Source organism: Meles meles, chromosome 19, assembly GCF_922984935.1.
Source record: "Meles meles chromosome 19, mMelMel3.1 paternal haplotype, whole genome shotgun sequence".
NCBI classification, from domain to species: Eukaryota; Metazoa; Chordata; class Mammalia; order Carnivora; family Mustelidae; genus Meles; species Meles meles.
Window position 1 is genome coordinate 49,106,385 of NC_060084.1, and position 25,301 is coordinate 49,131,685.

The following is a 25,301-nucleotide window of genomic DNA, read 5'->3' on the forward strand; positions in this document are numbered from 1 at the left end:
TATAAAAGAATGAACTAAAAAAAACACTCCAACTCAAACACCTTAATGGCTCCCCCAAAGCAATGTGGCCCCTCTTCCCACCCCGATAAATAGAGACTTCTGTCAGTCCGCCCCCCGCCCCCGGAACCCCCCTGCTATAGACGTACTCTGGGTATATATTACTCTACTCGGCAATAGACATCTCCCGAAAATAGAACTCCAGCCCTGCCCCCTGACTCTCCCCTGGCCCCATCTCCCTGGGACTCTCCTTCCCCACTTCAGACCACCCGCCACTGCAGCACACTGGTGTCCTTGCCCCCCGTGGTCAGGGCCACGCTGTCATCGCACAAGAAGGCCACGTTTGTCACATGGCTGCTGTGTCCGCCGTATTTGTGGCTGAGGGCCTGGGAGAGGAGAGAAAGACGTGAAAGAAGGTGATCTGTCATTTTCCTGGCTGGACCCCTGTGCCAGGCACACGGTAGGGGCTCAGTGACTATTTCTGCAGTGAGTAAGGATCAGAGAACCAAAGAACTCCAAATCGCAGATACTTCCAGAAGAGCGTTAGCGCTAGAGACAGAAAGTTATCGACTCTGAGGTCAAGAACCACCCTTAGGATCAAGTCACTGCGCTCCTTGTACAGATGGGGAAACAGGCCTGGAGTGTGTTGCCTCACTCTCACCTCCACCTGTTGCCTGTCATCCCCACCCCGCCAGCCCCCCGGGGTGGGGACTCACTCGGGGCTGACAGCAGGGATAACTGAACAGGTGGACTTTGCCAAAGTCATCAGCCGAAGCCAGCAACTTCCCGTCATGGGAGCGGGCCACGGCGTTGATGTCAGTACCATCTGCTCCCTCGGACCAGATCCCTGTGGGCAAGATGAGGGGTGGGGGGTGGTAAGAGGTCAGCTGGGGTGAACAGGTCCCAGCTTCCCTCCTTCCTCCCACCTAGCCTGTCTCTGGCCAGGGATGAGAACTACAATGATTTTTTTAAATGTGTAATTGACCCTGGCCTTCCACTGCTCAAAATCCTTCTGTGGCTCCCTGGTGGCCTTGGGAGAAAGCCCAGGCCGCTGCTGCCTCTTTTTACAAAATTTTTTAAGTTTAATTTATGTAAGTCATTGCTACACCCCAGGCAGGGCTCAAACTCCCGACCCCGAGATCAAGAGCCACAAGCTCGGGGCGCCTGGGTGGCTCAGTGGGTTAAAGCCTCTGCCTTTCGCTCAGGTCATGATCCCAGGGTCCTGGGATCGAGCCCCGCATCGGGCTCTCTGCTTGGCAGGGAGCCTGCTTCCTCCTCTCTCTCTCTCTCTGCCTGCCTCTCTCCCTACTTGTGATCTCTATCTGTCAAATAAATAAAAATAAAATCTTTAAAAAAAAAAAAAAAAAAAAAAAAAAAAAAAAAAAAAAAAAAAAAAGAGCCACAAGCTCTTCTGACTAAGCCAGCCAGGCTGCCCAGAAAGCCCAGGTTTCTTAGCATAACCCCCAGGCTCTGCCCAATGCTGCTCCAGCCTCCTCCTCCCTAGGGCTCCCCTTGAACCCCGCAATGATTTAGCCCTCCTGCCTTCTTGGATTTCTCTACATGCCAAGTTCTCTGCCACCTCCCTGCTGTTGTGGGAGACATGCTATGATTCCCTATGCCCCAGGACTGCTTTCCTGCCTCACTGCCTCCTCATCCTCCAGGTCCAGCTTCAGTAGCCCTTCCTCCAGGAAGCCCTCCTTGATTCCCTCCCAGGCTGGGGTCCGGTGGCAGCCCGGTCCCAACCCAGCTGACTCTGGGCTGTCTGGGGACAGAAAGGTCTGTCTCCTCCACTGGCCTGTGAAGCTCAGGACAGCAGGGCCCGCGCTGGCCTTGGGGATAACCAGTAAGAGACTCCAAAGATCACCAGTCGAGGATGTTTCTTGGAACTCCTACCCTGAGTGGGACCTCCCCCATTCCAGAACTTACCGAACACCCCAAATCCCAGGACGCAAGTGGCCGTGGCCCATTCCACGTTCCTCACAGCATCTGCACTAGTGATCTGCTTACAGGTAGCTGGGTCCCCTGGGGCAGAAAACGCGGGGGGAGGGGTGCTTAGAGCACAAAGAACTACTGACTTATCCCATGCATTTTACAGTCCAGGGCCACGGAGGTCTGAGACGGGAGGTTAAGGTCCTAGGGCTCATTCCACCTTTCCAGACTTGACCGTAAGGCGCTAGAACTTCGGTGGTGACAGCCCCAGGCCAGAGCAGGGGATCTGCTCAGTGCCCCACCCACCGAACCAGGAAGGGGAACAAATCCGAAGCCAGGAGACCTGATCAATCAAAACAGCCCCTGAATACAGGAGAGAGGCCAGAAGGCCCTGCGCCCCTTCCCGGAAGTCAGGGAAGTCTACGGAGATCTCACACGGAAATAAGGAAGCTGAAGGAGGGCGGCCTTTGGCTTTCAGAGCACTCACAGTACAGAATCTCGTAGTCCCCCGAGTTGGTGACAAAGCAGCTGCTGTCCTGGGCCCAGTCCAGGTGGGTGATAAAACTGGAATGGCCCTGTGGGGGGAGGGGGAGGGAAGGGGTGTAGTTAGAGCCTGAAGGGGTGGGGTTGGACCAGAAGAGGTGGAAGGCAAAATACAGAGGGAGGGTGAGAACACAAAGGGGCCAAAAGGAAGGATACACAGCCTTTGGAGCGCAGGGGCGGGGCCAGACTCCCGGGGGCGGGGCCAGACTGTGATGGGCGGGGCCAGACAGAGAGGGCTTAGAACACAAGGGGAGTTTAGAACAGGTGGGCAAGGCTAGACACAGAGGGGGGGGCTTATAACACGGGATGGGGGTGGGGGCAACGTGTGGGCGGGGCTAAGACTCCTTGAAGTGATCAGGGCAGAGTCAGTAGCGTTGAAGCTGTGCTTCCTTGAAGGAGAAAACTGGTTAATTCTGCAGCCCCTGGACAGGGTGGCGGCGCAGGCTGGGGGCCACTGCCCACTCACCGAGCACTTGCCCAGGCGGCTGACCTTGCGGCCGCCCTGGTCCACCGTGTACACGTACACCAAGTTGTCGTGGGAGCCCACGGTCAGGTACGCCCCGTCTGGGGGAGGGGGAGGGGGGGCTATGAGGAGGCACCCAGGCTCTACCCCCTTCTCTGACTCAGTCCCCCGCTATTCCAGACTCCTTAGCTGTCCCAAGCTCCGTCCCCACTACAGTCCGAGACTCGGCCTTGCCACACAGCCGCCACACCTTCCCCCTGCTAGTGACTGAGCGAGCCTCAGTTCCCAGGCCTGGCTTCTCCAAGATCCCTAGGCCCCGCCGCTTACCTGGAGAGAAGCTGACCACTGAGATCTGTTCATTGCCATCCGTGTGGATAGCCACCAGGTCATGGGTCTCCGTGTCCAGGAGCAGCCACCTTTAAGGAGAAGGCATGGTTGGGGGAGGGGGTATGAGCTGATCTGGTGTGTGTGTGTATGGTGGTGGTGGGGGGGGCGGGCAGCGATCTGTGGGGCCTGAGGGACCCCAGAAAAGATTTGGGGGAGAGGCTGACTCCAGACAAATGTCAGAACAGTCTGGGGAACAGTCTTAATCACAGATTCTGTGGGCTCTAGGGACATAGGATAGGGGGATGGGTGTCAAGGGACAGTTCTCACGGGTAGCAGAGCAGCTCTCCCCAAATGCCCAACTCAGCTTTACCTGCCAGTCACCGTGCCCACGGCCAGGACAGAGCCACTGGGGTGGAAGCCAGCAGAGCGGGCAGGGTCCTGAGGGGAAAGAGGAGGCAGGATTGAGAACTGGGGTCTCCGATCTATCCGGCCATCATTCCCCGACCCCAGAGCCAAGGGCCGTCACCTTCCTCTGTGGCCACAGACGTTCCCAAACCACTCTCCCTTCCTGTACCATTTCAGCTCAAACAGAAAGCAGTCCTGCTGTCACTGCTGACTGGTGCCTTTCATACTCCTGGGCTAAATCCCCCCAGCTTTACTCAACTGTGACTCCCCTAGGTAACTTTGCAGAAGTAAGCTTGTTGGGACTCAGGGTATCCAGAGTTCTAAAACCTTTGATAGATAATGCCAACTTTGCTTTCCATAAAATTCTATCAATTCCTCTCCAGGCAGGTCCAAGAGCCAATTTCTCCACATCTTTGTGAATTTCCCAGCAATGAGTACTTCCTTTTTTTAAAAAAGTATTTCCATTTTTTGAATGTTGGGGGCATTTGGTTGGTTCCCAGGGTGATGAAGCACCCTGGAATCAGACTTGGGTTCACATGACGGCTCTGACGCTCCCTAGTTAGGTGACATCAAAAACCCTTTCCTGTCCGAGCCTGGCCTGCCTCATCTGGCAAAGGGAGGACATCAATCCTTCGCAGGGTTGTTATAGGCAAGATGTGAAGTCCTCAGAACAGTAAGCCGGTAAGCCAGATGCCCTACAGGAAGGACTCCACAAAGGCTGGTTCTGACTGTAATTACATGGTGATGATGGGAAAGTGATTTTTTTAACCTTTCCGTGCCTCCTGCCAAGCGGGGATCTGTCATCCCCACTGCTTTGGGGAGGTTGCGAGAAGTTAAAAGGACGAAGTGGGTACCGTGCAAAGCCAGCACCTCTGGTCGTGGTTGACAGGCTGCCCGCATCAGAAGAATCTAAGGGAGCTCGTTACCAACTTGCAGATTTCGGGTCCCAAATACAGAAGTCCTGAATCAGACGCTCTGCGGCGGCGGGGAAGGGTTCTGTGTTTCTAGCGACTCCCGGGTAGTTTGACGCCGGAATAAGGATGATGATACCTGGCTCTAACAATTTCCAGAGCACGCCGTGCCTGACTCAGAGGAGTTCAAAGGCCATCAAGTGTTCTAGGATCAGAGGTAACCCGGCATTCCTGGAGCAAAGCCTCAAAGAGTGGTGTGGGGTATATGATGGACTGATGTTCTCGTGTCCCAGGGGACAGGCAGGGGAGCTTAAAAATTATACTGCCCAGAATCCTTTGCAGCAAGGGTCCCCACTGTGATTTGGGTCAGACGATCTGTTGCACTCTTGTGGGGTCCAGACGCCCCGCTCTTCCATCCATCATTTGGGCTGTGAAAGCAATGCCATTTGCTACCCTCGTCAGAAGTCGCCAGCCTTGAAAGGCAAGAGCGTGGAGTATCAAGTACACAGTGCAAATGGGGCCAGTGCTGGGTTGCTCGGAGGCCAAGCCAGTCCAACAGAAGCCTCTACAGCAATGGAGATGTTCATGATCTGTACTTCCCAATACGGGGGCCACTAGGCACTGAAATCTTCATTCTTTTGATGTTCTACAGTTCATTGGCGAGCCACATGTACTGAACGGGGCAGCTCCTGGGCCAGCCCGCGCAATGACCCCAGCTTCCCGGTTCCTGGGCGAGGGCGAGGGCACTTTCTTGAACCCAGTACTCCTGACTGTGGCAGAGGGAGGGGGTGGGTTCTGGGCCTCCTTCTGAGGGAGAACCCGTTCCTCTGGCCCTTCTGAGCATGTCTGTAAGCACCCATGTCCCTGCATTAAATCCCTTTTGGCTTCGGGGCACCCAGGGGGCTCAGTGGGTTAAGCATCGGACTTCGGCCCAGGTCATGATCTCAGGGTCCTGGGATCGAGCCCCGTGTCCAGCTCTGTGCTCATCAGGGAGTCTGCTTGTTCCTCTGCCCCTCCCCCCACTCCGGCACGCATGGTCAAATAAATAAAACCTTAAAAGATATATATATGCATATATACAAATCCCAGTTTGCTTTAAAAGACTTGAATTGGTTTCCGTTCGTTGCACGGAGCCCAGACGCCTTGAGACAGGCGGTTCTGTTAGAACAGGGTGCCGGGTCCCCTGTCCCCTTACCTCGATGACCCGACTCCACAGGGGCTGGTGGGAGTCCACACTCCACAGATGCACCAGCTTATCCTGCCCACATGTCACGAACTGTGCCCGGCTGGGGTGTGTGGCCAGGCCCCACAGCTCTTCCACGTGGCCCTGGTGGAGAGGGGAGATGGCAGTGTGGAGACGGCCAATCTAGGCCCTTTCCCCAAGACCCTGGTGCCAAAAAGAAGTGGTGGAGGGCGCTTGGGTGGCTCAGTGGGTTAAAGCCTCTGCCTTTAGCTCAGGTCATGATCCCAGGGTCCTGGGATCGAGCCCTGCATCAGGCTCTCTGCTCAGTGGGGAGCCTGCTTCCCCCTCTCTCTGCCTGCTTCTCTGCTTACTTGTGATCTCTATCAAATAAATAAATAAAGTCTTAAAAGAAGGAAAAAAAAGAAGTGGTGGACTAGGGGCACCTAGCGGGGCCCAGCTGGTTGAGCATGTGCCTTTGGCTTAGGGCTCCAGGCTCAGAGCATGATCTCGGGATCCTGGGATCCAGCCCCATGTCATCAGGTTCCCTGCTCAGCGGGGAGCCTGCTTCTCTCTCTCCCTCTCCCTCTGCTCCAGTATCCCCCCACCCCGCCCCACTCATGCTCTCTTTCTCAAAATAAATAAATGAAATCTTAAAAACAAAATTGTGCTAGACTAGCCCCAGCAACACACTGGGGCCAGGGGACCCAAGGAAGATCCTTTTCCCCTTGTGTCTGGAGGAGGCTGTGGGCCAGCAGCCCCCCGCCCTGGTGTGTGGCTCAAGGCAAATGCTGCATCTCCCCAGGCCTCTGTTCTCCTGTTTGTAGGGGGGCAGGGGAGAGCCGTGCTGGGAAGGAGCTGGACCCCGGGAGTCAGGTGGCATCCAGAAGGCCGTGGGATCCCGTGGAGGGTACTCGGCCTGGGGAGTCTGACCTCAGCTACCTGTGACTGACAGGTCAGGTGACTTCTCCCTGGATCCTTAGTTTAATCTTCTGTAAAATGGGACTCATCACCATATGTGTCTCAAGACACTGCTGTGCTCTCTCGAATCATGGATCGACAGTGTCTGAGGCTAGCACAGAGCGCTCAGGAAGTGGAAGTGACTATTATTAACATGTGCTATTACTATACTACGGAATAACAATGAACAGTGATAATATAATTGTTGACATTAGTATAACGACTAATGTGAATAATAAAGTTCTAATAATATATTAACCTATTAATTATGTAATCAACAATATGTAATACTGATTTAGGGGTCTCTAAGGTCTGGCCTTGGGACATCTAGAAAATCCCACTAACCCTTATTTGCCTCCATGTGCCATGGAAGCCAGAGGCAGAGAGAGATCTAGAAGCAGGAGCATGGATCTCAGCTGGCCTGTGACAGGGAAAAGGCACGGAAGGACTGGAGAAAGCAGAACCACCATCAAGGAGTAATTCTGGCCAAGACTTCTGTGCCAGGTGTCATCCTAAATGTTGAATGGGGAATGGACTCATGGGTCCTTACATACCCCGACGAAGACGGGTTCTGTTACTGTCCTGTTGCCCAGAGGCACAGAGGCTCCTCACCGCCTCATATCACATGGTGAGCGACTGACAGGGAGGGGATTCGATCCCAGGCAGTCACACCCCAGAATTCTTGTTCCAAAGCACCCTAAATACTATCGGCCCCTAGGTGGGGGGTAGGGCAGGGGTGGGGTCGTCACTGGGTGCGGGGTAGGGTTTGGGCACACCAGGAAGGAGGAGAGGGCACTTAATGTGCAAGAAGGAAAACAGGCAGCCTCCAGGGGGCCTTCCCAGATCCAGGGATTGGGATCTGGGAGGTGCGTGGCCCAAGATGCGTGTGGCCCATGGGACCACGTGCCCCGGCACTTACTGATAGAAATGGACACCACCCCTGATCAGAGGGGCAGAGGGCGGCACGGCTGCAGCGGGGGTCCTGGGGCCCCTCTGCTCTGCCAGCAGTAACTCACTGGCTTACCGGACCATGGGGAGTTCTGGGGCGGGGGTCCTGGGATGGGGGTGGGTTTATGGGGCGGGTGCACATAAAGGGAAGGTGAGTGGAGTTTGCTGGGTCAGAGGAAAAGGGATGGGGCAGGGATGTGGTGAGAAAGGATGGTGGGAAGAGAGATGGAGGGACGTGGGGAGGAGGGCAGACGGGGGAGAGGCACTCACCTGGACGAGCAGTGAGAAGCCGGTGTGGACAGAGCCCTGGAGGATGGAGTTGCGGGTGGTGCCCACGTACAGCGTGTCCCCCCGGCCCTCTGCCACGGTGCGCACTGGGCCGAAGTCCTCCGGGACCTGAGGGTGGAGGGCAGGCGCAGATGAGGGTAGGACCCATACAGAGAGGGGGTGGGAGGAGACCAGCTGGGGAGAGGCGAGTCTACTCAGAGCCCTGGTGGGATGGGAGGGGGTCCCCTCACCTTCACAGGAACCCCTCCCCCTCCTCACCTCCACCTCCTGCAGCTTGCTGTAGTCAGAACCCCAGAGGACCACCCGACGATCACGGCCCCCTCCGGACACCAGCGTCCCGTCCCGCAGGGCGCAGAGCCCAAACACACCGCCATCATGGGCTCCCAGCACTGCCTGTGTGATGCGATTCCCACCTGTGAGGGTGAGGAGGGGGGGCCAGGGGCAGGGATCAGCACAGGGAGGCTGCGCCTGTACAGACCCCCGAATGCACCTGGAATGCTCGATCCTACATTCAGCCATTCAGCTACCCAGTACTTATCTATTCCAGTACCTTCTTATCCATCCATTAAGCCATCAGAACTAACATCCACCCATCCACCCATCCACTTTGGATCTATTTACCCCCTCACCCACCCGTCCATCCATCTACTCCTTCATCCATCCATCCACCCCCTCATCCATCCATCCATACACCCTTCATCCATCCATCCTATCCACCCCTTCGTCCATCTGTCCATCCATCCACCCACTCATCCATTCACCTCCCTCATCCATCCATTCATCCACCCATCCACCCATCCATCCATCTGTCTACTGATCCACCCACCCATAACCACCTCTCATCCAACCATTTACTTCTTTCATCCAACTATCATGCACCTGTAAATCTATCCTTCTATTCAAACATCCTCCCATTTGCCATCTGTTTGCTCATCCATCTACCCATTCACCCCTCTATTCACTCAGCTGTCCATTTGACCATCCACTCGTTCATCCACTAACCCACTCAATCAACCACTTGAATTTGCTTTGGGCCCAGCTTCACGCTGGGAGGAGATACTGGGGACAGTCGTGACCAAGACAACTTCAGATCTTGCTGTCACAGGGCTCATAGTTCCATTCAGAGACAGACCTACTGCCAGTCAGGGGCAACCCAAGGTGGTTGGGGCTAGGATGGGGAAACCAAGGAGACTATGAATCCCAGAGAGGACACCCAGTCTGGTAGGTCAGGGAGAGTTCCCTGGAGGAGAAGATGGCTGAGCGAGGATCTGAAGGATGAGGAGGACAACAGTGTGGAGAAGTGCTGCAGGCAGAAGGAACAAGGTGTGCAAGGGGAAGACAGGAAGAGAGAGCATGCACTATTTAGGGAACCATAAGAAATCTGGTCTTGGGCGCCTGCCTGGTAGCACAGTTGAGTGTCTGACTTCTTGGTTTCAGCTCAGGTCACGATCTCAGCGTTGTGAGAGGGAGCCCTAGCCCCACCTTGGGCTCTACACTCAGCGTGGTATCTGCTTGGGATTCTTTCCCCCTTCCTCTTCCCACCCCGCCCCACCCAGCTTGGGTACAGGCCTGCATGCTCTCATGCTCTCGTAAATAAAGTCTTCATAAAGAAATCTGGTGTGACTCCATGTAACGTGGAAGGGGTCAGGGAAGGCAGGGCCAGACCACGCAGGGTCATGGAGGCCTCAGTGAGGAACCTGGACGTTGTCCTGAGGGAACTAAGGATCAATGGAAGAGTTTGGCAGGAGAAGAACAGGGTCAGATTTACACTTGGTCGAGAACAAACGAAATTCGAGGAGGCAAGACTACAGGCCAAGGATCAGGGAGGAGGCTGGGACAGGAACTCAGAGGAGCAGTCCTCCTCAGCCCAAATCCCTCAACCCAGATGCGGAACCACGTGCACGTACACCATCTTGTCCACTTATCTTTCCACCCACCCTGCAGCCCAGGGGGGTGGCCCCAGCGGTGGGTCTGGGGATATGCAAATGAATCACCCACAGCCTCTGCCCTCAGAAAACTCACAGCCTGCTGAGAAAGACATACCCCAGTGATTCCGAGCTTATTCTCAGCTGTCTAAGCTCAAGGGATGTTCCACACAATGTGGAGATGGAGGCAATGATATTATACCCATACTACAGATAGGGCAACTGAGTCTCTGTCACAAAGCAACACCTGACTCAGGCCTGTCTCCCATATACCCATTGAGGTGGGCCGGGGTGCCCGGCTTGGCCACTTGCTGGGTCATTGCCCTTCTCTGAGCCTATGGTTTTTCATCTGTGAAATGGGAATATTTAGTGCGGCCTTGAATAAGGAGCCTCATGTACATGAATGCAAACGTACCCAGGCCAAAAAACTCACTGACTGTTTCACGCCATCCATCTGCTGGGACAAGCTTTTATTCACCCCATTAGCCTCTGCTGGGACAACGCACCAATACATCAGTTGGGACAACCATTCATTCATGTACTTGTTCCTTCACTTAACCATTCACCAAGGAGGACAGTGCACTCACTCCCTCAACCTTCCACTCACTGAGTAGGACAACCCCTTCCCTCATTCCCTTATTCTTCATTTACTGCTCTGGGACAAACCATCTACCGATCCAACCAACCATCCATCCACCCACACAAGGGTTAACCAGCTCATTTGTTTATCATTCACACTTGATCCCGACCATGGAATTTGCAGGAGACAAGGGAGGGGAGTAAGAGATTTCATAGAGAGGGGGATATGGAGCTGAGCCTTGATGGGGGGTGGGGTGGGAATTAGACAAGTAAGGATCCAGCCTATTTTATCAGACATTCCACACAAGCTGGGGCAGAGGAAGGCTCAGCCAAAGGGGGTTAGGGAGGACTGGGTGGAGGACCAAACACGTGAGGTAACACCGACCTTTGCCCCAGACATAGAGGTTCCCCCCAGAGTCCCCGGTGACCACATCGCCGCCCTCCAAAAAGGTCACACACAGCACATACTTCGGTTTCTCATGTTTCTAGGGTGGAGGAGAAAGGGAAGGTGTCAGAAGGCTGCTGAAGCAGAGCGCCTCCCAGAGCTCACCCCCGAACCAGGACCACGGTCCAGGGGATCCCTTCCATGCTTTTGGGTGTAAAGCCCAGTATGGAGCATCCCATCTCCAACCATCTCTAACCTGCCTCCATGGGCGCTCCGCGGCTGAGCTTCTGACCCCGCTGTCTCCCTTGCCCACCCCCGGACCCACTTCCTGTCTCCTCTCTGACTTTTCTCCTGTCCTCTCTCTGCCCTTGACTCTCCCTCTCCATCCTTGGCTCTCCCTTGTCCTCTGATCCCGGGTCCCCCTCTCCTCATCCCTGGGTCTCCCCTTCTTTCTCTCCCGGCTTTACCCCTCCATCCCTGGCTCACCTGCTCTGCCCCTGCCCCTCTCTCTTCCCCTCTCCTTCCCCACCCTCTGTCTCTTTGTCCTTCTCTCTGCCTTGCCCCACCCTTTCCTCAGTATCTGTTTCATCTATACCCGGTGTTCTCAGGGCCTCCCTTTTTGGGGTGAAAGCCCTGTCAGAGGTGTTCCCACATCTTCTCTCCCATGTCCTCCACTTCCCGCTCAGTGTCTGTCTGTCTGGGTGCACATTTCTTCTGGCCATCGGCCTCTGACCTCAGTGTTTTTCCATATTCTTGGCAAGCACAGTACTGCTTACCGAGCATTTACTATCTGCTAGGGGCTGCTAGACTCTTCACCCCACTGAAGCCTCACGACCTGAGAGTTAAGGAGGATTACCCTCACAGTCTGGATTAGGAAATTGAGGCCCTGGCAGGAAACACCTTGGCATTCCCATAATCTCCAGCCTCTGGAACCTTCTAGAACCCTCTGGAACCCTCTGTTTTGTTGTCTGCCTGGGTGTCTTTGCCTGCCTTCTTCAGGCCACCCTGTTCCCGCTCCTGTGGCACTCACCTCAAAGAGGCCCTGCCGCTTGCTCAGGCTGCCCCCCTCCAGACTCCAGAAGTAGATGTGGGATTTCCCGCAGGTGATGAGCAGGGTGGGGTCTGTGGGGTGGAAGGTGGCCACCAGCACGGCCTCGTTGGAACACTTTGGGGAGTGGGGAAGATTCTGAATGAGGACCTCAAAACCACAGGGGCCACCCCATGTAGGGCTGCCCTATACAGCTGTGCGGGTTGTACACTGCACACCCTGATTGCCTGTGTCTTTCCTATACAGGCAAACTAAAGTACAGGAGGCGGGGCCAGCCAGCCAAGCATTATGGCCATCTTTGTCAACATAACAGCAGACCCTAAAGCGCCCCAACTCTGAATCAAGTACTGTGCTAAGCACCTCATCTACTAACTCTGGTAATCCTCACAGCACCCTGTGAGTGGAGGCTCATTAGTGCTCTCCATCACCGATGAAGATGTGAAGCTCAAAGAGGGGAAGTCCCCTGCCCTAGGCCATATAGCCAGGGAAGTGTCAAATCCAAAATCAACTAACATAGGTCTGACTCCAGAGCCCAGCCTCTCAAACACTAAGTCTCTGTCCCCAAACTGTGGGCCCATCCAGAACCTAGGTCTCCCGGCTCATGCCCAAAACAGGCACATGACCTTGAAGCAAGGAGCTGTCCCCTCTACTACCATGCTTCAGATTACTGATCTAGAAGTCAGGCCCACACAGAGATGCAAGTCAATGTTTTGGACATGGCAAGGCCACGGTCAGTAGCTGTCTCATACCGACCTTTCTGTTGGGCCTGGATGCACCCCTGCATCCCAACATCAAAGCCAAGTCCCTACTAGGAAGATGATACAATTATCCCCATTTTATAGATGAGGCAATCAAGGCTCAGAGAGGCAAGCCTCTTGCCTGAAGTCACACAGCCACCAAATGGTAAAGCTTAAACTTAGACGTGAGTGTCTCGGGTTCCAGACTCCTAACTGCTGAGCCCCAGCCAGTCCCACAGAGGTACCCCAATGAGAGGGGATGAGCACACGCACCCCACCTTGCCATCCACCACCTTGGCCTCCTTGGCCCAGTCCCACACGGACAACATGTGATCGTTGGATTCATCCACTGCACACAGCAGGTTGCCCCCATTCTAGAAGGAAGAGAGAGGAAGGGGGCAGAGAAGGTGGGTCAGGGTCCATCCCCTCAACACTTTCCCCACAGGAACATTTCCCAAGCAAGCTTGTTTTAAAATTTTCAAAGCTCCGGGCCCACATTACAGGAAACACATTCAAATACATTCCCTGTCCGGCAGCCAAACACACATTTTAAAGGGTTTCTAGAATTTTCCTTTTGAAATGACCCGTCCCTAAAAAATTCATCTCCTGCACCCTCAGCTTTTTCTCTGCAGTCCCCATGTGGTCAGGAATCCCGAGAGCATCCAATCCATACTCTTATAAGGAGTAACTTTTATATACGTGTGATTGAACAATCAAGTTGACAAAATGTTGGGTGTTTATAGCTTTGGTGAAACAGCTTAATTTTAATTTTGCAGGGTTTCCTTGCCCCTCCACACACACTGTGGCAAACAAAATAGCTTTTCTCCCCCCCACCCCCACCCCCAGCGCCCTCAAAGGACTCCTTGAGCCTCAGGAAATCCAGGAGCCTCTAATCAGTGTTTCTTACACAATCAGTGGGAGGACCGTCATTCCTCAATTCCTTGCATGTCAGTACTTTGGTAGAATACATTTTGATACAAACTTAAAGTATGATTAAAAAGCCCACCAATCACAGACTTGGATGTTGTGAGAAATGTCAAATCGCTCTACAAATTCCTTAAGACTTACTCTCCGTTTCTGGCCTTATCTCACCCAGACCTGCCAACGCCCATCCTGCCAACACCCATCCAGGCCCCGCACAGGGACCCACAGGGCCCTACACACGGGGCTCCAATGCCTAAGGGGTAAGGACCTTTGAAGAATGAAAGTTGATGCCAAAAATAACGCTATAAGGGGGGGGGGGGCGGGGGCGCCAATCCAAAGATCACTGAGGAGTACATGTGGGGACAATCAGGTCATGTGGGTCCCCCCTCGAAATGGCTAAGGGAGCAGCCCCTTCGTGAGGTCACGAAGGTGGGGGCTCAGCCTGCAGGGCCTGGAACTCTGCCAGGGGGCGTGGCCTATACCTCCCGTATCACAGTGATGAGGTGGTCCCACCCCAAAGTTCTGCAGGTAGGGGGAGGGCTGAAGGCTTCTGACTTTGGAGGTGAGGGGGCAGATGCAGGGCCCGCAGGACTTACAGATTTGGAAAAGCCCACACAGCACACAGCTCTGTCAAACACCCCCAAGCCCAGCACATGTAAGGTGGAAAGGGAAACTGAGTCCCAAATGCGCACGTGGGGTGGTAGTGGCTGCAAGGAAGAAAGAGGCCCGTTACCTGGCGGGGACCCAGCTGTCTGCCCCCACCACCACCCCACCCTGGTCTCCAGGTGCCTCCCCCTCCATCTGTTACCTTCCCCTCCTTCGTGGTGCCTGCCACCTGTCCGGTAGCAATGGTGACCATATCAGGGTGGACAGCCAGGCTGAGGGAGAGGACAGATGGACAGGGCTCAGGGGGAGGGAGGGGACTCAGAGCAGCTTGGGACCCCTCCCAGAGCAGGCCAATGTCACAGGCCTGGCTATTCATTCTACAAGCTGGTTGGGTGAGTTACTTGGCCAAGAAACGCCGGTTTTGTCCGCTAACAAGAAGGGGGCACTTTCTGGGCACTCGGACTCAGAAGCGAGACTCTGGCCTGGGGTCTCTAACTCCAATACCTGCAGGACTCAGGCCTGGACCCAAACGGTGGCCAAGAGAGTGCACCCACTTAAAGGGGCCATCTCTATCTGACTCCCACATGCTGTGGGATTGTCTGGGGTACTAGCTAGTTTCCGAAAGAAGCAAAAAATCCAGGCATTTGCGTGAATTCACCGCCCTTTAAAATACTGATAAGCAATCCATTTTTCGTTTTTCCCCTGAGTCCAGCTTGTAGGCCAAGCAAAGCCCTGCCCCCAGGCCTTTACCATTTGATGTCATCGTTGTGTCCCAGGTAATGCCGCTGCCTCTGCTCCTCCACACTGTACAGCACAGCCACGGAGGCCACGAAGTACACTATCTCCCCGGTGGGCAGCAGGTAAAGGTTGGCCCGGCAGTCTCGGCCGCGGTAGCCATAGCTGGAGACGCCCGGGGGCCGGTCAAGGAGCCTGTTTTGCATTGCACATGCGCACTGACTGCCAGAGTCACGCACTGGGCTTCCATTTTCCTGTTTCTACTCAGATCCCTGGCGAGGGGTGGAGGTGATGGTATCCCCCCCAATAACATGCCCACCAAAATATTAACCCTGGGGGAATCTGCACATGTGACTTGACTGGGGAAAGGAGTCTTTGCAGACATAATTAAGAATCTCAAGATGAGATTATCCTGGATTATCTCGGTGGGCCCTAAATCCAAAGACAAGTGCCCTTGTAAAAGAGTCAGAGAGGAAAAGATGAGAACACGGTTGGGGGGTGGGGGGGAGCGCTGCCAGGGACCATAGGAAAATCAGAGACTGGAGTGATGTGGAGTGACTACAGGCCAAAGAGCCCCCAAAGGGCTCCTGGCAGCCACCAAAAGCCAGAAGACAGACACAGGGCAAGTTCTCCCCCAGAGCCTCCGGAGGGAGTGTGCCCTGACCCGCCCATCCCCCCCATCTCCCCCCCCCCCCCCCCCCCCCCACACACACCTTGTCTTTCAATTTCTGGACTCTGAAACCGAAACCCTGAAAGAAACTTTTTGTTTTGAGCCTGAAGCCTGCGGTAATTTGTTACAGCAGCCACAGAGACCAGTATAAGCCCCTGGATCCTGTTAAGACCTGTCAGCTCACATCTGCTCCAACCTTCCCATGGGCCCCCAAGTAACTCGGAGCAAAAGTCAAAATCCTTACAAAAGTCCAGGCATGAGGCCTGGCCTGATCTGGGCTGGATTCCTCATTCCCGAATCAGGCTCCACTCACACTGGCCTCCGCTCTGTTCTCACCTCAGGGCCTTTGCACTTGCTGTTGCCTCTGCCCGAGCTCTCCTCCTTTTCCTCTCTCCATGGCTCCCTCACCTTCTTCAGGTCTCTGCTCAACTCAGAGAGGCCTTTCCTGCCCATGCTATTTAAAACTGCAAACTCATTCACCCTCACTGCCTCCACTCCCCTCCCCACTCCTGTTTCTGTCCTATACTCATCTGAATCCCACACATTTTAACTGTCTCCCCAGCTAGAGTATCTGCTCCAGGAGGCACTGTTTTTTTCGCTGCTGTATCCTTTGTGCCCAGATAGAGCCTGGGACAGAGAAAACACAGGAATTCAGTATCTGATGAAGGAATGGCTGACTCCTCTGTTCAGAACTTTCTGTGGCTCCCCCCATTGGCCTGGCTGGATCCTTTCTGGCCTCAGCAGGGCTTCAGACCTCCTTGACTCTCTCTCATCTTGGAGTCCCTCAAAATGCCAAGATCAGGGGCGCCTGGGTGGCTCAGTGGGTTAAAGACTCTGCCTTCGGCTCAGGTCATGATCTCAGGGTCCTGGGATCAAGCCCCACATCGGGCTCTCTGCTCAGCAGGGAGCCTGCTTCCTCCTCTCTCTCTGCCTACCTGTGATCTCTGTCTGTCAAATAAATAAATAAAATCTTAAAAAAAAAAAAAAGCCAAGATCATGACTCCAGGCCTTGACACTAACCTTTTCCCCTTCGCCTTGTACATTTGACCTGCTACTCTTCTCAGCTGTCACTTCTTCTGGCCTCACCTCACTCAGTAATTACCTGGTTAATCCGTATGTTAACTGTCCCCATTCCCCAATGAGACTGTGAGTTCCGCAGTGGCCAAGACTGGGCTGTTTTGTTCACTTCTCTAACTCCTCTACGAAGCCCTCCCTGACTCCCAGGCTGGGTCAGCTGCCCCTCTGGGTTCCCCCACCCCAGCCCTGATCACTGTGAGTTGTCACTGTCAAGAAGTCTGTCCCCACACTGGACGGGGAGCCGTAGGAGGGCAGGCGCCCAGCCCTTGGCCCCAGATGTTCAGAAAATATCTGAATGAATGCTGACCCATGCATGTATCGTGACCCCACAGAAAACTGCTCTAACCCGCAGTTATTTTGGGGACAGGCATCTGAGGCCCATGCTGATTTCTGCAGCCTTAGCTGATCCAGCCTGGTACAACAGCTTAGTACGCTTTGATTCTCATGAATATTTCCAGCTGTCTCAAAGGGACTCTGGGCTCCAACAACTCTGCCTCCCCCAGGGCAGAAACCAAGCCTGAGAGAAGAGGACAGGAACTGGGTCCCTAGGATGCTGACCCCAAGCCCCTGTGGGCTTTTTGGAAAAAGTCTGGGCCACACAGTTAGGAGTTCTTTGCCTCGGAACTGTTCTGACTCCCTAGGACAGGGCTAGGTTCCCTCTCTTGGACTCAGTTTTCTTATCCAGAAAGTGGGGGTTATGATTCCCAACCTGCAGGCTTCAGAGAGCTCTCAGAGGTTCTACAAAAGAGAAGGATTGTATCATTCACTGTATTTATCCATAAAACACTTGAGAACAGTGCCTGGCATCTAACTGCTCAAATAATGAGTAGTCACTATTTATCAATCCCTGATTATGAGGCACGTTTGAGCTTGGCACCTTTACACACTGTTTCATAGCCTTATAAATCTGAGATTGCGAAACCCATTTTTCAGAGGACACAGCTGAGGCACAGAGAGGTGAGGTGACTTGTCCAGGGTCACACAGCCAGCCTGGGCTGGGGTTTCAATCCATTTCTGCCAGGGGTCCTCACCATTTCCAACTTCTATTTCTCAAATACGCCAAGCTCGCTCTGGCCACAGAGCCCCCATACCTGCCGTGCCCTCTGTCTAGAACATTCTTCTTCTAGTCCTTCCTATGTTCTTCCTAATTGCTGAATTTGTGCAGCTCAAAGTCCCCCTCCTCAGAGAAACAGTGACTCCTCTCACGTGACCTTGGGTCCCTGTGTTCCCAACATTTATTACTTAACTGAAATTACCTTGTTTATTTGACCACTGGTTTCTGGTACCTTCTCCCCCCACCCCATCTCCCTTTAGAAGGTGAGCTCCGGTTCATGCCTGGAATATAAAAGAAAATCTGACATATGGAAGGCACTCAGCAAACATTTGGCTGCTTTCATGAATCATAAAAGGTCATTTCAGCTAATCTGCTTTCCTCCTGCGCTCTTCTGACTCCAGGGTCATCCTGACCCCTCAGGCCCACAGAGGACTGCAAGTCCCTCCTGATTCAGGGCAAAGACCCTCCCTCTTGAAGTGTCATACCAGGGGGACTTTTGTCCCCTCCAGACCTGGCGGATGAGGGGCGGGGAGGAAGGGATTACAGCAAAAGGATACACCCAGTCCAGCTTGAGACGGCTGGAGGGCAGCTCAGAGCGGGTGTCCAGGCTGTAGGTGGGCGCCAGCTCGTCCGGAATCAGCATGGGCACGGGGCGCCCCCTCAGGAACATTTTCACGGAGCCCTCCTCTGCCAGGACACCCCCAAAGATCAGGCGCTGACAGCAGCCCCTACCCCCTATTCCCTCTCCCCTTCAGGCTTCACTTAAAAAAAAAAAAAAGGGCGGGGAAACTGAGGCCAGAGAGGCAAAGGCTCCATAAGCCAGGTCCCCTGACCTGCAGTGATCCCCAGCCACGCCCCTCCCCCTCTCCCCACTCACCCATGCTGAAGATAACTTCTTTGGTTTTGCTGTCAGGATAGGGGGAGGAAAAAGCACCCTAATTAGCAGACGGGTCAGAAGAGGGGAGAAACCACTACTCTGCCCCACCGGTTCCCTGGAGATCTCTGAGGAATAACGGGGGGCCGCGTAAGGAGCAGAGCGCTGCCTCTCTGCAGGCCGTGTGCTTTGCTCGGTTGATCTTGCAGAGCCTAAGACACAGGCCCAGAGAGGCAGTGATCGCCAAAGATCACACAGCACGAAGTGGCAGGGACGCGATCCTGGAAGACGGGAGTCTCTAGGGACCTCTCCCTCCTAATCAGCACGGAGCTCCCAGCGCTCCCCACCCCCAGTCCCACAGTGCCCCGAACTTCAAGCAGCAAGGGAAGCGGTGAAGGGGCGTGTCTCCCTATTCCCTTCGCGGGCGGAAAGGGTTGATAGTCGGGAGCCTGGGTCCCTGGCGACGGCGAGGGGGAGAACTGGGATCCAGGCCCTGGGGGTGCAGGGAGGAGAGGGTCTGCGAGAGGGTCTCACCCAGCTCCAAAGCTACTCATGGCGGCGGCTGGCGGAGCTTCGGGGCCGGGGGTGGAGCCGGGCCGGGCTCCGCCGCTTCCGGCCCTGGGAGGCGTCCGCGCCGCCGCGCCCTGACCCGCCCTCCGCGGCAGACCCCAGGAGCCGTCTTGCCACACTGGGTCTCAGATCCCGGGCTGTGGGTTCCCGACAGGCTCTTTTGGGGGGGGAGGGTGGGGGTAGAGTGTTGTTTGAGACCAGAACCAGCCGGTGTGTCTGCCTGAGTTCAGACCCCACCTCTGCCACTTCCCAGCAGAGTGGACAAGTTGCCCAAACTCTGCCTCAGTTTCCTTATTTTAAAAAATGGGAATAAGAGTACCTACCTCGCCGGGTGATTGCGAAGATTATACTGGTTAATTCATGCAAAGTGCCTGGAGTAGTGCCTAGCACATAGCCCTATGGACGTGTTTTCTATTATTTGAGTCAGGTTGAAATGTGTGGTTTTGACCCAGTTCCTGCCGGATTTCAGCCCCCAAGCCCAGAGTCCTGACTCCCCTCAGGTTTTTACTCCCCCCAGACCTTCAGTGTGGTCCTGCCTCCAGGGAATGGACCACGCCCAACATTCTCGTCACACCCACCTCCCTCTCTGATCCGTTCCCAGAGTTGACCCCTCTTGATAATTGACTGCTCCCCATGAACCCTCGCCTCGGGTCCCCCCAGGCATTCTATTGAGATTACTTTATCGGGATCCAGTCCCAGGGTAGAGTCCCCTCAAAGCCTCCAGGTTGGCTCCGCCCCCTGATGGTTGGCCCCGCCAGTCCGTGGCCCCGCCCCTCTGGCCTAGTACCGGACTCGCTCCACCTGCTTCTTGCATCTAACCTGCCACCAGTGATCCCCACCCCAGGCTTTGATTCTGCCAGGCTAACACTTTGCCTGTGACCTCAAATCGCAATCATACCCGTCCCTCTATTCCCCTATTCCCTGCAGAAATTCCTTTGAGGCTTCTGTCCCGCCCCCACCCCTGAGAATCAATGGAGACTCTTTTACCTTAAGGGCCACGCCCACAAGCCTGGCTCCTTCTTAAGTTCCACCCCGGCTTATCCAAAGGACCCTAACCACTCACTTCCCCCAAGTCCTAGTCCAGCCTCTTAAGGCTTGACCACGCCCCTCAATGTCGGTCGCGCCTTTCCAGGCCTTCCACTTGGACCGTGCTACCTCAAGATTGGTCTCTCCAAGTTTCCGTCACTGTCCCCGTGTTCGGAACTAGATGCCCTCTCTCTAAGATATCACCTCGTGGCCTGGGGCATCACCCCAAATTCCCCATCCCCTCTCCCACGCCTATCTGGGGTGCTGGCCACACCTCTGTGACAAAACCCCGCCCAGACACCTACCCTTCCTTTTTGGCGCTACAATTGCTGCTAGAAGATGTGGTGCGGCTGCGGGGGTCCTCGCGGCGCACCGAGGCGAGGCGCTCTGGTGACAAATAGCGGCGGGCGCTGCGAAGAGAGAGCACATAGTTAGGAGCCTATGAGGTTAGCAGGCTGGTGTTCGAGGCGGGCGAGAATCTCCTGGCACTTTCCATTGCTGGAGTTCGGGCCCCTGAGCCCATCCCTCGTCGTATAAACATCCTCCGTCTCCCACTGGGTCTTGGAGGAGGCTGGGGACTCCAGCTTCCGTGCCTTACCTGCGCCCGGAGGTCGTCGCGTCCTTCTTGGGGGAGGATGGGGAGGTGGCATAGCCGCCCACGCGCCGCGGGGGTCCCGCGCCATTGAGGGGCGTCCTGGTGGGAAGGCCTTTCAAGAGCTGACACACTAGAGGATGGGGTTAGAGGACGGAAGTTGTGAGTGTGAGTGAGGTCCAGGTCCCGACCTCCCCATCTCATCCCTCCGGTCTAGCCAAGATACCCGAAGCTGTGGTGCCTAAGCGTGGAGGCGCTCGGCCCTTGGGGGTTCCCCGCGCGCGCAGCTCAGCACCCTGCTCTTCGCATGCCCGCAGGCGACGCAAAGCGTCAGCCAGCGCCGCCTTTAGGACCGCGAGCTCGTCTTCCTGCAGCTGCAGCCGCTGCTCCAGCGCCGACACGCGGTCGTCCACCTCCATGCCGCTCGTGCCCGACAAATTGTCATCTGGAAGGAAGGGTAGCGCTGGCTCCGGGGGCCACTCCGGAGCTCCAAGGTTTAAGGTGTTCCCCGCGTCCCCTACCGTCCCGCCACCTTCCCGGTTAAAAGAGGGGCTAGCCACTGCCCCTTCCTCTCCCTCAACCTGTGGCTGGGACGCTCGCAGATGGGCCAGGAAGAGGGCTCCGAGGGGGAAGGAAATCCCCACCGCTCTCAGATCTAGGCCCCCACACTCTTCTGCCCGCCCTGGAGGTGTGACCTTAGGGAAGTCCCTTCCTCTCTTACATTCTAAGATTCTGCCAGTCAAGAGCCTCTCGGCTCTGATTTCAAGATTTTATGAGTAAGATGCTAAATTAACTATGAGTGATATCAATATTTTTATCTTTATTTAAGCCGGCTCCGCACCCAACGTGGGGATTGAACTCACGACCCTGACTGAGATCAAGAGTTGCCTGCTCAGGGCGCTTGGGTGGCTCAGTGGGTTGAGCCTGTGCCTTCCGCTCAGGTCATGATCCCAGGGTCCTGGCATGGAGCCCTGCATTGGGCTCTCTGCTCCGGTGGGGAGCCTGCTTCTCCCTGACCCCCCGGCCTGCCTCTGCCTACTTGTGATCTCTGTCAAATAAATTAATAAAATCTTTAAAAAAAGAGAGAGAGAGAGAGAGTTGCCTGCTCGTGAGCCAGCCAGGCGGCCCCATACCAATATTTTTTAAATGACACCAACTTATTCCTAGTGACACTAACGTTCTAGAACTGATCCTCAATATTCTCTAACGAATACCAACATTTTACTGCAGGTACTAACGTTTCCTTTCTGTTTCTTAAGACTTTCCAAGCCAAAAGGTCATGCCTGGTCCCTCCCCTTCCCATTCTCTCCTCACCTAAGGCTTCGACCCCAGAATCGGCTGCAAGGACAGAGTTTCTGCGGCCCCTGGCGGTAGACATGGGGATTGCAGGCAGCGCATCGCAGACCCAGGAGACCACGGGAGGGAGATGCGGGCGGGGACCTGACAACCAAACTCTCTATCCCAGCCAGAGCTTCTCTCCTGTTCGTCTTCCTTATTTCACTTCTGTACCCCACGCCCCAGATTCGGCTCTCCCTCTCCTCTCCAGCCCGTGGGTTCAACCAAATAACTCCTCCATCGCTTCCCACCCAGCCCATTTTCCCGAAGTGGGAGGGGTGGATGACTGAGACGTCCCCCTCCACTCTCCCTCCCAGACCACTCATACCCAGACTCATTGCTGGCAACAACCGAGGAAGTCCTGGCTCCCAGCCGGGTGGAAGTACAGGCGGTGTCATTAACAGGGACGGGGCGTGGAGGTCGCATGGGCCATCCCGCGTCCGTAGGCTGCCCCGCCCGCCCGCTGGGCTCCGCAGTGCAGCCGTCCGTCCCTCCCCTCCCTCCACCCCCCCTTCTGGCGGCCCAATCGCCAGCCTGGTCTCGCTCGCCCTGCCCCCCCACAGCGCCTCTTAGGTCCGGTGCTAGGACCTGCAGAGGAAGGTGGGGGCCTCCCGAAGTCGGAGGAAGGGAGCGGTCAGGACTTAGAACTCTAAGGGAAGGGACTCTCAGGGTCCTGCTGGGATCATGTTTTCCAAAGGAGAAACTACGAACGGAGGCTGGGGGGAGTGTGCGGGGACTAATCCGGTCACTAGGTGAAGGGGCAGGAGGGCCCCATGACCTCTTGTGCCAGACCCCCTCTTACCTACCACTACAAATACTATACACACACACCCCAAAAAAGGGAGGGGAGAGAGAAAGGCCCCTTATAGCGGTATAGGGAGCTTACGTGTGACATGACTCTTCCTGGACTTGGCACTGTTCACTTAGGACTGGTTTCCTGGCTCCTGGTATGGTGCTCAGTAAATCCAGAATACAGTTAACTATTATTATGGTACATACTGCTCCAGACAACCCTAGTAATGGTGGTATTACTTCCATTGTAGGAGGAGGGGAGGAGGAAGGGGGTTGAGGCCCAGAGAGATGAAGTTACTGTGCCTGGACCCATAGCCTTGCAGGAGCAGAACAAGTATTGGACCCAGGCTGCTCTTAAAGGGGCAGAGGAGGCCAAAATAAGCATCTTGTCCTGCGCCAACTCCTGCGTGACCAGGGGAGTGAGCCTCCAAACCGAAAGAGTCCCTTCTCAGGGCCCCCTGAGTGAAATGGAGGTGCTTTCACCTTGGTCCTTCAAGTCCCCACCCAGAGAGGCCAGCTGCGTTTTGAGGCCTTGGACCCATCTCCCCAGTCCCCCTTAACTCAAGTCCTCCGGCTCCCACCTGAGCACCCCCCCCCCCCAGCCCCAGCCCTTTTGCCCAGAGACCAGCCCTGGCTTCTCCTTCTCCCCTCCCTCCCACCTCCCCTCCACCTCCAGCTCCCCTCATCTAGGCCTGACATTCACAGTGGCCCTTTGGGTGGAAGGAAGGGGTGTCTAGGAAGAAGGGGTGAGTCCTAATGGGTAGGAGTGGTGGAGCCTGAGGATTTGGGGGTACAGTGGAGGCTAAATCCTCTGGTCATCCTACCTGCTCCCACACCCATCCCATAAACCAACCCCAAATCCCACCTCCCCCTAATCTGTCAGTCCCTCCGCGAGGAAGAAGGAGGAGGGTCCCAGAGGACTGAGGGGGAAAGAGCAGAGTTCCAGACCTTCAGGCCTGCCCCCTCCAACCCCAAGCTCCTGAAGGTTCTGCCCTCTCCTCTTCATCCAGCTACCTCGGGAGAAGGGGAGGGTAGAAGCAGGTAGGGGACTGGGATCGGGCCTTTGGGGATCAGGGACCTTGCTCTGGGGTCAGGGTCCTTTGGGGGGGGCGATAGGAAGATCTTCAGCAAGGGGGCGCGGATGGGGACTTGGAAGGAGGAGGTTGGGGCAGGAGGAAATGGGTCCAGCCCTGGGCGGAGCCAGGGTCGGAACTGAGGAGGGGTCTCACCGTTGCAGTATTGAAGCAGCGAGGACGTGTCGTAGAGGCCGCAGAAGGCCGGGCCGCGCTCCGCCATCGCCCCGCCACAGCCACCGCCGGCCCCCCCCGGCCCCAGCCTGGGCCCGGTCCCCCCCTCCAGGCCCTGCCTCCCGTTGCCATAGCAACGCCCTTCGTTCCAGCATCCCCGGCTCGGCCCGCCCGGCATCAGGCGGCCGGCGCCGGGCCTGGCACCGGGGTCATCCCCCAGGATGCCAAGAAAGGGGGGTCGGGACACCCCTTGCCAGGCCCCCCCAACACAATCCTTGAACCGGGATTGGTTGAGCCTAGATCCCCCTAGGTACTGTCTGGTCCCGCCCACAATCGGCGCGTATTCTCCCTAGACCCCCTCCTCGCCAGTTCAGAACCAATGAGAGACTGTCGCGCAGGCCCCTCAGCCGATGGGGATGCAGAAGGGTTGGAAGGGGCAGGGCCTTCCCTGCTTTTCAGCCTGAAGCGTAGCCCCCGGCTCTGAGAGGAAGAGAGGGTGGAGGAAGACACTCCCATAACCCCCAAACCTTTTCCTTAATCTTTTACTGAATTTCCCAAAAGTCCCCTCGCAGGACTGGGCTCTACCCTAGAGCTTCAAATCTGCCTAGATATCCGCTGGCTCCGCCCTCGAACTCTAATTCTTGGAGTCCTTGTTTGTTCGATATTGGCCCGCCCCCAGGCTCTTAGCTCCACCTCCAGAATCCTGCGGGAGCTGAAGTTCGATTCCTGCCCGCAGAGTCTTTGGCACCGCCCTCAAGGTACCCGAGAGGGGCGCCTGGGTGGCTCAGTGGGTTAAACCCTCTGCCTTTGGCTCAGGTCATGATCCTAGGGTTCTGAGATCGAACCCTGCATCGGGCTCTCTGCTCAGCGGGGAGCCTGCTTCCTTCTCTCTCTCTCTGCCTGCCTCTCTGCCTACTTGTGATCTCTGTCTGTCAAATAAATAAAATCTTAAAAAAAAAAAAAGTCCCCGAGAGCCAGGGTACTTGGCCCAGAGCCCTTGACCCTGCCTTCTTTTAGGATTAGCTCCGCCCCCGGGTTTAGCCGCACACCCCTCAAGTCTGATATCGCTCCCCAACCTTTCCTTCCGCTTTCTTATCGACCGTCCCTTGGTTCCTCTCGTCTCCCGCAACTTCATTATCCAGTCCGGGTTTTGACATGGGCTCCGCTGTGACGC

General features: G+C 55.6%; 1 protein-coding gene across 5 annotated transcripts; it reads right to left on the reverse strand.

Moving 5' to 3' along the window:
• On the reverse strand, positions 1-24,258 carry EML2 (EMAP like 2). 5 transcript variants are annotated; one of them, XM_045988644.1, is made up of 22 exons: positions 24,110-24,258; positions 20,980-21,198; positions 20,760-20,886; positions 20,467-20,571; positions 18,569-18,597; positions 18,249-18,378; positions 14,906-15,055; positions 14,358-14,427; positions 14,146-14,256; positions 12,904-12,999; positions 11,871-12,005; positions 10,841-10,940; positions 8,210-8,364; positions 7,934-8,059; positions 5,771-5,902; positions 3,630-3,697; positions 3,260-3,348; positions 2,936-3,033; positions 2,414-2,501; positions 1,924-2,019; positions 714-844; positions 1-383 (listed from the first exon to the last, which is right to left on the reverse strand). In XM_045988644.1, the coding sequence occupies exons 1-22, from the start codon at positions 24,174-24,176 to the stop codon at positions 258-260; spliced, it is 2,448 nt and encodes an 815-aa protein (XP_045844600.1). In that variant the 5' UTR covers positions 24,177-24,258; the 3' UTR covers positions 1-257. The 5 variants fall into 5 exon arrangements, 4 of the variants coding, with proteins under 4 accessions (XP_045844600.1, XP_045844599.1, XP_045844602.1 ...); XM_045988643.1 differs by lacking the exon at positions 24,110-24,258 and adding an exon at positions 22,417-22,441; XM_045988645.1 differs by lacking the exon at positions 24,110-24,258 and adding an exon at positions 22,975-22,991 and having other exon boundaries at positions 6-383.
• Positions 24,259-25,301: the final 1,043 nt, after the last annotated feature.

Excerpts from the sequence above, each read along its gene's own strand:
- EML2 (XM_045988644.1), bottom strand. The coding sequence starts at position 24,176 with ATGGCGGAGCGCGGCCCGGCCTTCTGCGGCCTCTACGACACGTCCTCG. Across the intron at positions 18,598-20,466 it reads TGTAGCGCCAAAAAGGAAGG|CAAAACCAAAGAAGTTATCT; the intron begins GTAGGTGTCTGG and ends CTATCCTGACAG. Across the intron at positions 3,034-3,259 it reads AGTGGTCAGCTTCTCTCCAG|ACGGGGCGTACCTGACCGTG; the intron begins GTAAGCGGCGGG and ends CCCCTCCCCCAG.